Source organism: Patagioenas fasciata, chromosome 9 (genome assembly GCF_037038585.1).
Source record: "Patagioenas fasciata isolate bPatFas1 chromosome 9, bPatFas1.hap1, whole genome shotgun sequence".
Classification (NCBI taxonomy): Eukaryota; Metazoa; Chordata; class Aves; order Columbiformes; family Columbidae; genus Patagioenas; species Patagioenas fasciata.
This window is the reverse complement of record NC_092528.1, coordinates 7073490-7089944: the sequence shown is the minus strand read 5'-3', so window position 1 is coordinate 7089944 and position 16455 is coordinate 7073490. Positions and strand designations below refer to the sequence as shown.

Genomic DNA, 16455 nt, shown 5'->3' with positions numbered 1-16455 from the left:
GTGGAAACATAGGGATCAAGTGCCCTAAGTCATACTAAAATTACTAGATCATATACTCTATCAATTAAAATAATTGTAAGAAGTAACTTTAATAACCTGCTTCTACCTGAAGGTAAATTGTAACAGACTTAAAGCTTTTTATTCTTTCCTCCTCATGCAGAGATGAAAGATTGTATGTATGTTGTTGCTGGTTTCTGGTTTTGGCTGGTCTGGGTGGTGTGGTTTAAATTGCCAGCTCTTTAAAGTCAAATCTTTCAGCTTTTGAAATACTAAAAGGAATAAAAAAGAAGTTTAACTTTTGCTGTGAGATAAAGTGATACAGATTATAGGAGATACATAACTGTTTCTAGCAGTGGGGTTACAAATAGAACATGTTGACAACTTCTGCAACGTGAGCTTACAAAACGTGTGTGCTGAGAAAAGTCAGGTCTTTGGTGTTAAAACAAAACAGATGTTCAGGTTACTGCAATAAATGAATTAATCCTTTGATCTGCTCATGGTGATTCCTGTCAAATTATTTTCTACGATAAGGGATTTTTCTTGGCAATTAGCGAACGTCAATCAGAGTCAAAACAGTCGATGAGATTGCACTTCCCATGGAGTAGCTCAGTATCCAGAAAACACATCTTTTCAAGGATGAATTTCAGCCTGGATCACTCGGTGTGTTCGCACATTACCTGTTTATCCGTAACCTGATCTAAGGCAGAGAACAAACCCAGCTGTCTGTAAAGAACTCATAGTAATGGAAGGCTGTTCTGTCCCATTCAGATTGGGATTGGAAGTGGAATCCTTTTTTTTTTATTTTGTGATGACTTTGCCTAACATTGATTATGTATTGTACTTCTTTCAGAAACAACACTAATCTTTACCTTGAACATAGTGCAGCTGATACTTCAAATCATACAGTACCAGAACTTGTAGCTTTAGAAACCTGTAATTCAATTACCTTAAGTATAACTGTTGTCCTTTTCCTAGAAGCTGATAGTACAGGTATGGTTAATTTTGATAATCTGAGCTTTTTTACATCCCTTGTTCTGTCGGTGTTGAAGGCGCCCACAGGAACATGAAGAGCACCCAGACGAGCTCCCCCGAGCCATGCAGGCAACTGGGGCCAAAGAGCCTCCAGACCGCTAGCTGCTGGCTGTAAGAAATGACAAGAATTCTAAAAATTAAAGGATAATATGCATGCAATACCAAATTGATGTAAATTACTCAGGAGTAGATTAATACAAGAAATTAGAAGAGGTTTCTAAACATCAGGGATAAATGGCCTTTCAGGTGAAACAGATAAGCAAGGACAAAGAGCCTGGATGCCTTTTTCTGATGAGTTTGTGGAAGGAGTGGGTTAAAGAAAACTTCTATGATTCCAGAAATCAATGCCGTTCTAAATTTATACTGGTGTGATCCTTTCAGTCCGAAGGAAGATGAAAAGAAAAACGATAATCTGTGCTTTTGGGTTACTTGCATCTCACACGTTAATTTTGTGCCACATTTCAACTGTGTTGCTTGTGTTAAGGTGGAAACTATATGTGATCTCCTTAGCCTGTGTTTGTGTTTTGGAGCTTTTTTCCACCACGAGATTAGTGACATCCCACAAAGGGTGCACGTGTGCTTTGAGTGATTCTAGTGGCATCTCCACCTTTCGGCTGCTGTCAAACCTGCCTTTAGAGCAAAGCAGATTCGCAGTCACAAACGTTTTAATCCAAATAAATTGTTAGGGACTAATGGGGGATTATTTTGTTCTTCTTTTCCAACAACTTGGTAAATTATCTGCTACCTGGGACAGTCTGAATTCTATGTAATGAATGTGCTATTTGTAGGTATAGAAGAGACCTTTGATCTCACAGTTTTCTTCCAGTGACATGCTGTAGTTACATCTGTTGGCCTTTTACTTTAGGTTTCAAATGTAGGGGATTCTATAATAAGAAGCAGTTTCTGCCTTACAGAAGTGGGAAACATGTGGAGTGTGTGTTAAAAATACCACTCCGTGTTACTGCCTGTCGTGTGGCTGCTTGCGCTGCCCTTGGTGGCCTTTTCCAGTCCCTTTTAAATTGCGTTTAGCTACTGTGTTTCTGGTTATTTTTTCCCATGTGTTTGGCTTAGGAAGTCAACTTTTGGAGCATTTTGCTCAGGGGTCTGTTTACCCAAGTAGCTCTTTCTCTCTCCTTCAGCGCTGTGGCAGGTGATGCCTTTTGGTTCCTTTTCGCTCCTAGAGAAGCTTCAGTATATTGCCTGGCTTTAGGAGACACCATTTCAAACTATAGAGACTAGTGTTATTTAATTGAGAATATTTCTGTCTTAGCTCATTGAATCTAGAAAAGTGATGTATGTTGCATAAACAGAGAGAATTGTTTCTCTGTGTCCAAGTCACCTTATATGTAACGTGGGAGCCCCAAGTTTTTCATCCTAAGCTTATAAACCATGTGAATCTCAAAGTGATGATCTTCTGTGCTGATGCGATGTAGAAATCCATTTGCTATCTGGGCTCTTCATGTCTCAAATGTATTCGGTGACCTCTGCTGTGGTTCAGGCTCTACCGATATAATCTAAAGTGTGTTCAAAAGGGCTCCTGGGTATCTTGATACTGTTCAAAGAATCCAAATTGATTGGGACCCAAGGAATGTGTTTGGCAAGATGTATTTTAGGTTTGAAGTGATCGTGTTTAGCTATGATTCAGCTGCCTTTCTGCACGTAAAACTTTTCTGGGCTTTCTTTGTGTCCATATATGTTCATTTCTCAGTGTTCAAAACTCAGATTACTCTCAGCCCACATGCATGTGCTTAATGATGGAATTATTTCACACCTGTGACCCAGAAGAAATCCCTGCCAAAGACAACAACCATCATGACAGCGGTAATCATGCCCCTAGGTGTTAGGGGAGACGCACGAGGTTCCCTTTCCCATTGACGTCAACCTGCAGACTCGTTTCCTTTAATTGAAATTTGGGATCTTCCTGGTATCCTGAAAAACCTCATCCCGGATATCGGCACTGTGGCAGTACATTTTTAGAAAAAACTATGTGGTATCTTTCTACCATAACAGCAAGTAAAACCTGTATAGGAACACGTGATATAACAAGTTTCTTACGAATAAAGTGCTCATCTTACTGTTTTGTTCAGTCTTTGTAATAAGGAATTAATCACCTTTACGTAGCAGGATTCAGATTTATATTTTTTTTTACTAGACTGAAAAGTTCTCTTCTGTCTGAATCTTCCTATAAAAATAATTCTATTTCCAGGTTGCTGTATTTACTTCAGCAAGAAACCTCCAGCACAGAACTGAGAACAGAATGCGCTGTGGTCCTCGGAAGCCTTGCGATGGGTACAGAGAATAATGTCAAATCCCTACTAGACTGCCATATTATCCCAGCCTTATTGCAAGGTACTTTTCCCTTAATGGATCTATGTTAGTAAATGTTCCTGAAGTACTCAAATAAGCAAAGATAATGAAACTGAATAGTGGCTTTTGTCTATATTTATAGGATTGCTGTCGCCAGATTTAAAGTTTATTGAAGCTTGCCTGCGATGTCTCCGTACCATTTTCATCAGTCCTGTAACTCCAGAGGATCTACTATACACAGTAAGTTGTAAGCAGATTAATATGTTCTTTTAAAACCTACAGAGTTGGTGGGAGTGAAAGATCTCGTTGTCTGCAGTGGTAATGAGGACTTGTTTGACCAACAATGTTAGCATTTCTCAACTGTGCTTAGGGCACCTGGCTCACCTAACTTTTATAGCAATATTTGAAATGAGATGGTCCGCAAGGTAGCACACTGATAAAGAAAAAACGTAAAATTTTCAGACCTATGTGCAATATCAGGGAGTAAATAAACTGTATTTACAGGTACCATTATCACAACTATATAGGCAAAAATTAGTTTCTGAACCTTAACATTTTATCCGACACTGTGCTCCCATACCAGACATGAGGGTGCTTGCTTAGTTTTTGCACTTCACATTGAAGAGTTTCACCTCCAAAATTCTTCTGCTTTAAGTTAATATATGCGTAATTTACATTTAACTGACAGGAGGATAGAAAACGTCCCCTGCCATTTCTATAATCTTGAGTTCCGCTTGGAGCGTGTGAGCAATGGGGTGCTGACGGTGTTAAGGTGCCAGGGCAAAGCTGTGGATGTGCAGCCCTGTCTGCAGGCACTCTCAGCAGCCCCAAATCGGTCACCGTCACTTGGAAGGAAGGCAAAGAAGGATATGTGTGCTTCCCTCTTCCTTTGTCTCAGTGGAAGGGGTAAAGCAGGCTGTGATTTCATACTTTATCCACAGTTCAGGTGTGTCTGTTGTTACTAGAGACAATTTCTGTGTGTTAAAAGTCTTCAGCAGATTTTCTTCATTACTTTTGTCTAGTTGTTATGCAGTTCTGTAATGATGTCTGGTTTGTTCGCAATTCTTTTTCTCATGATTTCTTACATTTACCGTACCAGAAATAGGTATGTACATTTCTCTGTGGACTCAATTTTACCATACACCTATTCTGAATTTCATTTGCTGGTTAGTCCATCTCACAAAGTTTCTACAGCTCTTCACAGGTTACTCCACATTTAGCACGTGTAATCAGCCAGCTTTGTTCTCTACTGTTCACTGCTGTTTTTTTCCAGTTGATTTTTTGATTGTTCAACAGGAAAAGCCTCAATGCAGATTGTATGTGTGACCACTGAAGGCACCTTTCCTGCGGGATCCGAGAGTTGCTTCCTCCTGCCTCTGCTCCTTCCTTTGACTCCACTTTATGCTCCCAGATTCCACTGAGTCAACCTCTAAGAGTTCATCGTTGCGGGGACACCTGCTTCCTGCTCTCAGCATCCAAGATCAGGGCTTAAGATCATCTCTGTTAGCAATCCCTACCTCTTCTGGGGATCAGTGCTCAATGGAGCCTGTTAATTGCTCCCTATTTGGAGGAGAGACTTGATATCTTGAAGGGAGAGAAAGTGGAAGAGTATGTACAGAAATGTGAAATAACCAGTATTAGCATATAAATTACGGTTGACATTGTGGGAACAATATGCCTTAGATACTTGATTTTCTGTTTCATCCTTGATTTTCTTTGCCACACAACAGTGATGTGAGAACTCTGCTACCCCATTTGTTATTCAGCTCAGTGTGATGTCCGTTAATTAACCAGAGCCACAGGAAGCAGTCACCTGGTGAGGGTGCCCTTGTTCTTTAGTTATAGCTGCAATACCCATTTTCCAATCTCCCATTCCAGTTGGACACCTGAAAGTTGAATATTTTATGAGCATACTTAAGATCCTATTTCTGCAAATCAGCTGCTTTTTTTGATTCTCCTGTGGGAATACCCAAAGCTGTGCTTTGAAAAGTAATGAATATGGATCTGTTGTAAAGAGAAGACATTTTTGTATCTCTTGGAAGGTATAGCCACTGCTGCAAGGTATGTTTCACAAGGCAGCAGTTGAGAAGTTGTCTTTGTAATTAAAGAGGTAATTATGGGCCTAATCAACAATTTATGGCAGACACTCTCCTTTTCTGACACTGGGAATAACAGGAAGAACTTAAAGTTCTTGTTTAGCTACTGTGCTCCCTCTCTGTTTCTGATCGCAACAGCTCCATGTAGCTTCAGGTCTTGAATGAATGAAAGGGCTCACGCAGCAGCCTTTTGAGTTCTGCCTTTAGCAGGTCCTATTTTGGAAGGTAAGAAACTAAGTTTGTCAATGGCTTTTCATTCTTGTCTAGCAGTTCTGGAGAAGACTTCGGAAAAATTGGTTCCTGAGATAGAAACTTTTCCCAGAATTTCTTTGTGGTTTGACTGCATGGAGGATGCTGCCTCTCAAACCTTGGCCAGGACTATTTCCAAGGCAAGATATTATGACTTAGCTCAATGTCTCCAAGGATTTTACCGTCACTCTGGAGGTTTTAGAGGACTTCTCTGTTAAGATCAAGGGTATGCACGTGTTTGAAATAAACAGAAAATCTCATTTAAAAACCAACACATCAAAAAAACAAACCCCAAACACCAGCACATGTCATCCACAATAACCTGGATATTGCTCCCAGCAGAAATGCTGTGAGGCAGAAACTTCATCTTGACTCTTGAACCTTTACTTATAGAAAGGAACTTTAGGATAAACTCCTGGAAGTTTTGAGCAACTATGTTCAGTTCCAAACACAAATGAGTTCTTCAGAGGTGTAAACATTTGGGCTGTTTCCTGTAGGAACTTAAAACCTGTCCTGAGCAAATGTGAAGGCCCATCTGTGTGGTGTTGAGCTGAATGAACACTGAACTCCCAAAAAAGCCAGATTTGTAGTGTCTGATACTGAGATTTTACAACACGTTTGCTGCAGAACAGCGAGCTGGGTCCAGCCCTCCTGTGTAAGACAAAGGCTTCTTGTGGAGACTCCCTCTATGGGAATGCTACGGTTTTTGATGCTGATGCTGATTTATTGACCATCCTACAGGTGGGAATGAGGAATGACATGGAGTCCCAGGGTGATATACATGCAGACTTTTTTTTAATTGTAAGATTATATTTGCAGGTGTTTTGTACATGTGTGTTTTGGCTTGCCAAGTAGACTCAAGCACAACATCAAATCCAGTTTGACTGATAGCCTGTTGCTTTAGCTTTTGCTATTCTATTTAAAACAAAAAACCTGTGTCTGGCAGCAGAAAACCCTTCCAGCCCATGCAGGTATTCTGCATGTTCCCTTATAGATGTTCTCAGTTGTGATCCCATTTTCCTTAGTGGGACCCAGGTACAATTTGTTGAGACATTGTTATCTGTAGCCGCTATGCTGGCCTTGAAGAGGTATGTTCCCTGCTCTGAGTGAGTCTGTCCTCACAGGAAGCTCAGAGAATGAGGGCTCTGCAGCAGGACGAGGTTCTCCCTGCTGTTGAGACAATGAAGATCGAGAAATCTCATTTTTCCAGCTTACATGAGCCAGTAATGTTCAGTGAAAGGCAAACCTGTTCAGGTTTGGGATAGAAAACCTAATGTCACCTGGTGATGGACCAGGCTTGGTGAAGGGGAGGAACAACAATAAAGAGGACAAGGCTACAGAACAGAGCAGGGTATGTTACACTGATTAATAATCAGGTATTTAACGAGCAATCAAACCACAGTGCGAAGTGAACGCACGTTTCACCGCAGCTCAGTGATGCGCAGTTACTGAAGGAGGAATCTAGGTCACCTTCTAACGCTTTACTTCTTTTGTTCCTCCTGACTGGTGTTGGCTCAGCCTGTGCAGCAAGGCTGAACGTTCTCTCATCTGAACTGTTTCCTACAAATGAGAGTTCTGAAGTGATGAATTCTATCTTAGAGAGCTTGAATTCAAGTTATTTGGATGAATGTAAGAATTTCAGTTCTCTGACTTGGAAAAAAAGGATAATAATTGTTAAAAAGGAAAGTTTTAAGAATAGATCTTGCCAATTTTGTTTTAATATTAAAATGGAATATAAACAAAGTAGAGAGGTTTTGGGATCCAAGCAGGTAAAAGCAACTGCTAATTCTCTCTTTCTGAATTCTGTTTGGATGGGCAGTAATTTTGTTATGATACATGTGATGTATAAGATATTTGTCATAAGTTGCCTGGAACTAGTCTTCATTAGCAGACAACATTTTAATGGATCTCTGAACCTCATTGTTTTAACTGCAAATTACGAGTGTAGACTTAATGTTGCATACTAGGGTTGCTAGAAAGATCCTTTGTTACTGAAGTATTAATATGAGGAAAAAACGTGGAAGTATGTAACCTCATATTGACATGTAATCACAATTGGCATTTAGTTGGAAGTCAGTAATGTCCACATATCTTTTTACTCTTTCTAGATTCTTTTCTGATAAACATACTCAGTGCTATTACAATATACTCGGGGATTTAACGTCCACTATCGCCCTGCAACCAAAGCAGCTCCTTGCAGGCCTTTGGGTTCTGAATTTGTAAAGAAATAAGTGTTTGTGCTATATGCAAAGACAGAAGATCAGATGGAGCTACTGATGACCAGACCTTAAGAATCCTGCTTAGAATAGTTGGTCCCTTGCTTTTCCTAAGCCCGTAAGTGTGCAGTGAGCATGCGTATAGCAGAACTCCACTTTCTGCTAAGGAACTTGCACTCCATAGGATGCTGAAATGGCAATTGATGCTTGATGCATTGGTCCTTCCCACTTATTGAGAAACAAGCAGTAGAAACAAGTTGGTTTTATTCTCTGTGTGTTTCTATGCATAATATAAATATAAATATTGCAAAGCTTTGCCTAATTCCAAATGTATATGCAAGTAGGAGAGATGTACATGTTTATTTTGCTAATATAAAAAAGTGCTTGGGAATTTCCCAAATAATTGGGAAATCCAGCTTTTCATGAGCAGCTGTGTATCTCTGAAGCCGTAGTCATTGAAACAATGAGGGCAGTGCTGCTTTCCTTGTTGGAAAAGTAGCTGGGGAGCATGAAGACCTTGCTCTAATTTTAATTCATCTCTTTCTAGCCAGAGGGTTGCAATTCGTCATTCTCCTGCAGGTAAAACAAAGAGTCTGAGTTATGTAGGGTCAATACAGTATGAGTTCTTTGAAAAGGAAAACTCTTTCATCTTCTCTGCTCTGCACCCTTTATCTCGTGAGAGTAATTTGGTTTAGCACCTTGCCAAACCAAAATAATCAGTGTTTCTTGCAGTTGCTGTTCCTAAAAGGTACTGGTAAAAGTAACTGAAAGCTTTAAAATGTTGTAATTTTGTAACTTCCCACACAGCTTAAGTAACTGGATGTGTTTTCAAAGGAAACTTGAATATAACAATATAACCCTTTTCTTTTGCTGATTTATTTGGAATCCTCTGTCACTAGCGTCACAGATACCTAATAGAGCCTATAGAGCGTGCTTTTATTGTTTTCTCATGAAGTAAAGATTCTGGAGACAAATCCCACACGTTTTATACCTAACATGCATTGACCTTTTGTTATTTTCAATGAGGATTTGGCTCAAAACTGTCACTTGTGCCTTGAAATCTCTCCTGTACTATACTTTAATTGAGTTGTTCTGTGTTCATACACGTTTCAGTGGAAGGGGAATACTGAGTGGGTAATTGGGAGTGCTCTTTTAAACAATGAACTACGAAGAAGTGATGCTGAAATACAGCGCTAACACTATTTTCTTTTCTGACTTGTTTCCAGGATGCTACAGTTATCTCCCACCTCATGGCACTGCTCAGTAGGTCTCGATATACACAAGAATACATATGTCAGATCTTCTCACATTGCTGCAAAGTAAGGAAGAGAATACATTTTCTTTATGCAACTTGCATTTATGCTATGTAAGAAACTGTGTAAGATGATGATGCCTTTTGTGACAGCATCTGAACTGTCATTGCACTGGATTTGCTGACAGGTTTCTTGGGGTTGATATATGTTTCTCTACAGTAAAAAACTGCAACTAAGTGCTTTTTTATAGGGTGTGTATATTTATTTGTACCTTTGGTTATTAAACAAAGTCAGCAGTCCAGGCAAATGTCAATCCTCACTGTTATCAGTATAGTTTTTGGAAAGCTTATTGATTTTCCTCTGGAGCATCTCTTTGCAGAGCTCTTGTACCTGCTGTCAAAGTTTAAATCCAGAGAAGTTCCTAAGAGGTACTGTAGGTTGAGAGGAAGAAAAACGCTCCTCTCCCTTCAACTCTACCACTTACAGGTTTATCCAGACACATGTTCATTCCTGCCATGTAATGCAATTCTCTTGTGATGGGAAAACTGATTTAAAACCAGCAGCAAACCCACTCCAAACACAGGTTTTTCTGTTTTCCTCTCCAAGTTTCCACACACTGCTGTTTTTATATTATTGTTGCCATTTTTGGTAGTTACTGTACCCATGGATTATACAGTAACTGTATCAAAATAATTCAGTGGAGGAAATGAGATTTGTCCAGCATCTTTCCCTTTTAGAAACAGTTTAAAATTAAAAGACCATAGATTGTATTTATCTCCCAGACTAACAAATGGAAAAGTTCCAAAATTTATGATTGTTTAAGTATTTACCTCAAAAAATAGCTTTCTACCTTATCACTTGTAATGAGTCTTCTGGAACTTGGAATAATTCCTTTGTTAAAAATGTATTTTTCTCTACCATGACTGTTCTTTATAGACATTCATCCAATTGCATTTCTTCTGTTAAGTGAAACCGAGGAGTGAAAACTGTAGTGTGATATAAAAACATCATTCTGTTGCCAAGATTTATACAATTGTTTAAAGATGACTTTAAGACAGAATCCTACATTGGACTGTGGAAGCTCAGATCTAACATTGGGAAAAGAATTTGGTATTTTAAGAGGAAAAAGGCAACAGTGAGGCAGCTCGTGTTTGTGGCACTTGAAAGTCTCCTTAATAGACTGAGTATTTTGAACAGGTGAAAAACGGGGCTGTGTTGACTTACAAGAAAAATAGCACAGAGCTGATATAGGGTGATATAGAAGTCAGTTTATACAATTGGGAGTTTGCTCTGGAGCAATATAAACCCTCTTGGCTGCATGAGAACTGCTGAGTAACCTCAGGTAATTAATCCAACAGGAAAACTGTTACTGTCATCTCTTTCCAAAAGAGTTACTTGTAGCTCAAATAACTCCTGCTGACTTACAGATCAAATATATTGGTAACAAAGCAAATGCCCGGTCACTTAACAACAGTAGGGTAAGAAAAGTCTTACAAACTCACTGTTTTGGATGCCGCCTGCACCCCTTGGATCTCGCTCCAACACGTTTTACAGCGAACGTTTTGAAACATCCAAGTTTTTGGAAAGAACAAGTTGCTTGTGTGAGCGGATAGAAACATGAATGTGCAAGAATTGGGTATGAGGATTAAGAAATAGCTGCATTTACAGAATAAACATGCTGCGTAACAAAGAAAAATACTTGAGGTTGAGTAAACACGTGGTCACAAATGTGAAGAACGCATTTCTCTCTTGCCCCGGCAAATGCAGCTGTTCAACAAATATCGAAAATGCCCCCTTTTTCTTTTTTTTGTTAAGTTCTTAGGTTTCAGGTCTGATTATCAAAGTCATTTGCTGTGTTTTCAGATGTAACAAAATACATCTAATACAGTGCAGCGGAATTTGCAGGGGATTTTCTGATACATGCGAATAGGAAATATGTTCTTATAATTAAAAAAATACTGCAAGTTTTAGTATTCACTACATTTTTAATGAAGACTCCATCTTCCCCCCAAAAGGCCACGTGTGAGAGAACCTTTCTAACTTTTTTCTTGAAGAAATAAGTTACTATAAGTTTTTATATTTAAGTAAGGCCTGGCATATAGGGGAGATTGATGCTTTGATTCCTCTCTTTCCTCGTCTTAGTAGATTTGTTCATTAAACTAGTAGTAACATATAGCGCTTGCCCTCCTCCCTGCACACTGTTCTCTGCTTATATCTTATACATGCATTTTTTCTCTTCCTTGCCAAAATCTTGTTTGGTTGGTCTACTCAGGTTTCTTTCTTGCCTGCTGAAATCTCTGTGTTCTCTTCAATCCTCAATTCAGGCTCCTAGCACATCGCTGCTATTTTTTGCATTTACCGCTTACTTTTACCGCTTCTCACTGCATTTTTAGAGTTAAAATTAACTGATGGAAAACAGTGACCTTGGAGAAGAGCCATCCTAAGCAAGGGAAAGCCTTGATTTACAGGGGGAGCAGATGCAGTTCTTAGCGTACGGAGCCAGGATTCTGCCAACATAGAAGCAAATAAGTAGACTGAAATCAGGTCGATGTACGTGGAATGCTAAAATGCAAGTCAGAGTTTACTTTAAGATTCTATCACAATTGATTTGTTTCCAGAGAAAGCGGTCTGAGTAGGTACGCTTTACTATTTTAATGGTCAAATAAAAAGGGATAAGGTGTGCATTTGGAAACACGCAGGTGTGTGAATGATTTGAAAAGATGGGCCTGGAACTTATGCGGAGATGTCACCACGTTAAAATATAAGTAATAATTTCACCACCAGTTGAAAATTAAAATCCCATGTCTGCGAGAGCCCATTCTGAGGATGTATTTTTATGTGATCTTAGGCCTGGTGCTGGAGCCCTGAGCCAAGGTACATCTGCATTTAGATACCAGCCTTTCAAATGTCGTGGTGACATGAATTGTTACATGGTTCTATCCTACTGCTTTATTGCAAATGGACATAGTATGATAGAAAATCATGCAAGAAGTGTGATTTCTAGTCCTGAAATATTATGCTGTCCAGTCATATTTGGAAAAAAAAGATGAGCATAGTAGGAATGACCCCTGGAACTCTGTATATCCAAAGAGAAACAAATCCAGAAGGCTTTGCTATTAAATTAGTGCCTGAGCTGCTTGGAAATGATCCATTATATTCTCAAGTTTTCACATTTCTATTTGAAGCTGTCCCTATTTATGGGTTAGTGCTTAACCTGATTGCACAAACCAATCTGGCATCTTTAATGCACAAACGTGATGTGTACGGAGTAGATATTTTCATGTGCGTTTAGTTATGCAACTAAGGATACACCCAAGTGTCACCTGTACGTGCATTTGCCCTGTTTGCACCGAACTGATCATCTGCAACTCATTGAAAAACCACTAATACTTGTGAATTACTAAAACTATCTAGGACAATATGATTTCTTTTATTTTAAGGTCATTCATTATGTTCACATATTTTAATATCTGTTCTTCAGCTTCAACGCTGGCATAGCTGCGGCTTTAAATCATTGCCTCAGCCACTTCTGTGTGCCAATGTAAGTTGTTTTCCTACTTAAACCATGCTGTTCTAATTGCATTTTTTGGTAGAAAGCTCTTGGTGGCAGTAGCAGCTGAAGCATCTCTTAAAGCACCAGATATGTTACATCTAAAAGTAATTTTATGCTTTTTTTTTTCCTTAGAGGTAAGGGATGTTGTAAAACCATTCTTTTGAATATAAGAGGAATCTGATTCCAGCTTGTATCTCAAACGTGAAAATAAAGAGTTGTCGAGCCTTATTGTACAGAAGTTCTGAGACCTTTCTACTGCAGAATTCAGTATTTGTGTTTCATTCCAAATACTTTTAAATCTTGGAAGGATATTGGTGTTATTGGCCATTGCTGCCTTAGATCTTGAAGTCAGTAAATGGGTGGTGGCTGACTGGATTTATGGTTAAATATGTTTGAAACTAAAGTAATCTGTGGGAAGAAAATCTGCATGTGTTCTCAAAGCGCTGTCACGTTCTGTCTGGAAACAGTTTCAGAATTAATTGCCTCTCTTCTGAGGCTGGAATTGTTGAAAATGCTTAATATTACCAGTGAAGGAGACATTAGTGATGGAGGATCTTTTATATGATCTGTAGAGAAAATCAGGAGCTCTCCATTGTTTCCAGTATGAAGCATAGAAACATAAGTATTCCATCTATATTTCTTCATTTGTGAAAATTAATTTCATTGTCTATTGAAGAAGAGAGTGGAAATGATTACCAGAAAGGGACAAATGCTGTCAAAATAATCGTTGGACTTGTTTATTAAATAAAAAAAGTTGATATGCCAGCGGATTACAAAGTAAATGTTAGTAAATCTGCCTTTAATCCTTAACAGTAAGTTGCAGATAGTGGAAACCTCTTAAATGTTCTTCTAAAGAAATAAATGGTTTTATGTTTTCCTTTGAAGGGTCCAGATCACCAGACAATCTTATTTAACCATGGAGCTGTTCAGAATATCGCACATCTCTTAGTCTCCACCTCCTACAAAGTAAGACGTTAAAATTATTCCGTGTTTGACATATATTTGTGAAAGGGATCCAAACGAAGATTATAAAAACTCTACGTTTATCTTGAGTTATTTTCATTATAGTATGTAATGCAAAAAATCTAATACGTTATCATGCCATTTTTATTTTATGGGAAGCGGGCTGTGTGCCACTTGATTCAGGCTGGATGAGATAATTGTGCCTGTCTGTTTTTACCGTTCTGGATAAAGTATCTGTCAGCAGGAAAAACAGTGTTTAAATGAGAATTTCAAGCGAAGGGAGATTTGGTGCTCTGGTCCAGGGGTTTGTTAATCTTGTGTGGTGCTTTTTGTTTGGTTTGGGGTTTTTTTAATAAATGCAGTAGAGAGTATGTGGACTTCAGTATTTTGTTAGAGAGACTGATACACTTCTGGTTTCTGTCTTTCTGTACCAATTAGCTTTAACTATGATCAGGCAACATTTTTCTCTTTCTCCCATTAGCTGACCTTTTTGACTCTGTATCGTGAGGTGAATTTTCCAAGCTGTTTGGCTTGGAACCTTTTATAAAGGCTTTGAACCTTCCCTAATTTTTTCTAAGGGCTGCTTTAAAATAAGAAAATCAGAGCAAGGCAGAGTTCTCAAGTTGCCTTTCCACTAACAAGATATGTGTAAAATGTATTTCTTTAGTCCTTCCTTACTGCGGAGATGTATAAAGTATTCTCTATTTCCTTCGTTGCTAGTTTGGTCATGCCTTTAGATTCCAGGTGTACATACTGAACTGCTCTTCATACTCTTTCCTCTGTCAGTACTCCTGGTATTAAGAGGGATTGTTGTCTCAGCTGCTTTCTTAGTGTTCTGCAGTAATTAGACATTCTCAGACCTCTAATGTAACTGGTGCATTTTTGTGGAGTATGAGCCATCTCATTCTCATTCAGTTTTGTACTATTCAGCCAAATACGAACTTAACAGGAAAAGACAGCATTTAAAAACTTGCTTTATTTTTCAATACTTAGGGCCACGACCAGCAAGGTATCTCAGGTGATTTAGGTGACAGGACCACATCAACAAACAGCAGAAACCCTCAAAATGGGATTTTGGTCCCCATGAGAAGAGTTGGTCTGTGTCTGCCAAGAGAATTTCCTATTCTTTTCAAATAAACTGTTTTGGTGTTGGGATTGTTCCATAACCAGCTGATTCTACGAGTGTCTGTCCCGTGTGTTCTAGCATTACAAGCATAGTGGTGTAACCACTGGTGAGATGTTACACAAGGGCCCACAGCTTTTACAGCAGCGTTACAGGTGATGGGTTCAGGACCCTGTTTGCATCTTTTTCCAAATGCTTGCATTCACTATTTCTTCTTGTAACTACTGAACTAATCACCCTTAGGTAGACATTACTAGCAAAGAAAGCAGTCATCGTGCTGATTTTAATATCTTTAATAGAGCAATATTGTATGAATAGCTAACTTCCAGCTAGACTTTAGTGTTCTCATTAGAACCTTTATCCTCCCAGCCCTGACTTCCTTCTGACAGGAATACAGCTCTGAGCTGTGGGTTTGACTTTTTTCAGAGCTTTTTTGGTACATGATCTCTGCTCCCTGCTGCTTTGGATCATACACTGTATTGATTACATCATTTGTAAAGTAAATGAAAGTGTCATCAAACGAAGGTTTTGTTCTGAAGCCGGGGAGCCTGATATCTGTTCCTCCTAAGACTTCACTACTACTGATGAGATTTTACCGTGCCTGTGATCAGCTATTATAAAATTCACACACAAAAGTGTGATTGTCTTTGCTGTTGTTGTCTGCCCCTGGACTTCCATGTTTCTGAGACTTTTTGCCAAGGAGGGTGGCATGGCCCCAAACCTGACTCAGAGTCAGTGCTTTCTGCAGTGACAGGATTCCTCACATCAAAGTCTCGGTCCCTTTGCTTCGTTTTCACGCCAAGAATGTGGTAACAGAAATATGGGAAGACGCAGAGACAGTTTAAATATGCGCAACTGTAGAAGGTGAAGACTAATACCTGAACTAAGTTAGATTATTCATCAGAGAAGGTGATAATGGTTGGTCTTCAAAAAAGAGGCTATAAAGACTTCATAGCCTAGCGTGACTTTGGCAACCATGAAATATTGTTCAGTAAAACCGAGACACGGTTTTGGACTGAAGGAGGAAGATCTAACTTGAATAAATTTGTGAATCCTTTTTGTACAGATAATACTTTGGGCTGTGCCATGGCAGTAGTACTTACGGTATACATTTGTTTGAAGTTTAGTTTTGGATCGCTTCAACTGGTTGATTCTCTTTAGACATTTTATTAAACTCTGCTTTAAAGACTTCTGAAATATGGATCTCAACAACATGTATTTCTGATTCTCTTATGTACTTACGAGTGCTGGAGAGTAACAATACTATTGTTATGATACCTCCATTTTTTTGTTGTTATTGTTTGCGTGTTTGTGAGGTGTCACAAATAAGACCAGTATTTCTGACTGACTGGTTCCCAAGTTTTATCCTTGCTTGTCTTGTTCACAACATACCCTAGAGAAGGATAATTCCAACAGGAAGACCACAGGAGTCATGGTGTTAGCTGTTTCCACCTACCTTTTATTCATCATCTACTTTTCTTATTGATTATACAGAAATATTTTCTATACGACAATACAGCAGTAGAGACCAATTTTACTTTTAAGTTTGCAGTTAGATTAATACTACATTATGTTTTTACACAGGTTCGAATGCAAGCATTGAAATGCTTCTCAGTTCTAGCCTTTGAAAACCCACAGGTATCCATGACTCTTGTAAATGGTA

General features: G+C 38.9%; 1 protein-coding gene across 5 annotated transcripts in view; it reads left to right on the top strand.

The window, feature by feature from the left end:
* Positions 1-16455, top strand: part of ARMC8 (armadillo repeat containing 8) — a 67237-nt gene that overhangs the window by 27397 nt on the left and 23385 nt on the right. For 4 of the 5 annotated variants that reach the window (XR_011740452.1, XM_065844779.2, XM_065844777.2 and 1 more), the window contains 6 exons: positions 3239-3381; positions 3482-3579; positions 9127-9219; positions 12635-12694; positions 13592-13672; positions 16377-16452. Coding sequence is in view for 4 of the 5 variants with exons in the window: in XM_065844779.2 (XP_065700851.1) it covers positions 3239-3381; positions 3482-3579; positions 9127-9219; positions 12635-12694; positions 13592-13672; positions 16377-16452 (551 nt within the window). In the remaining variant the exon portion in view is untranslated. The remainder of the gene's footprint in view (positions 1-3238; positions 3382-3481; positions 3580-9126; positions 9220-12634; positions 12695-13591; positions 13673-16376; positions 16453-16455) is intronic. The other variant, XM_065844778.2, reaches the window with a different exon arrangement.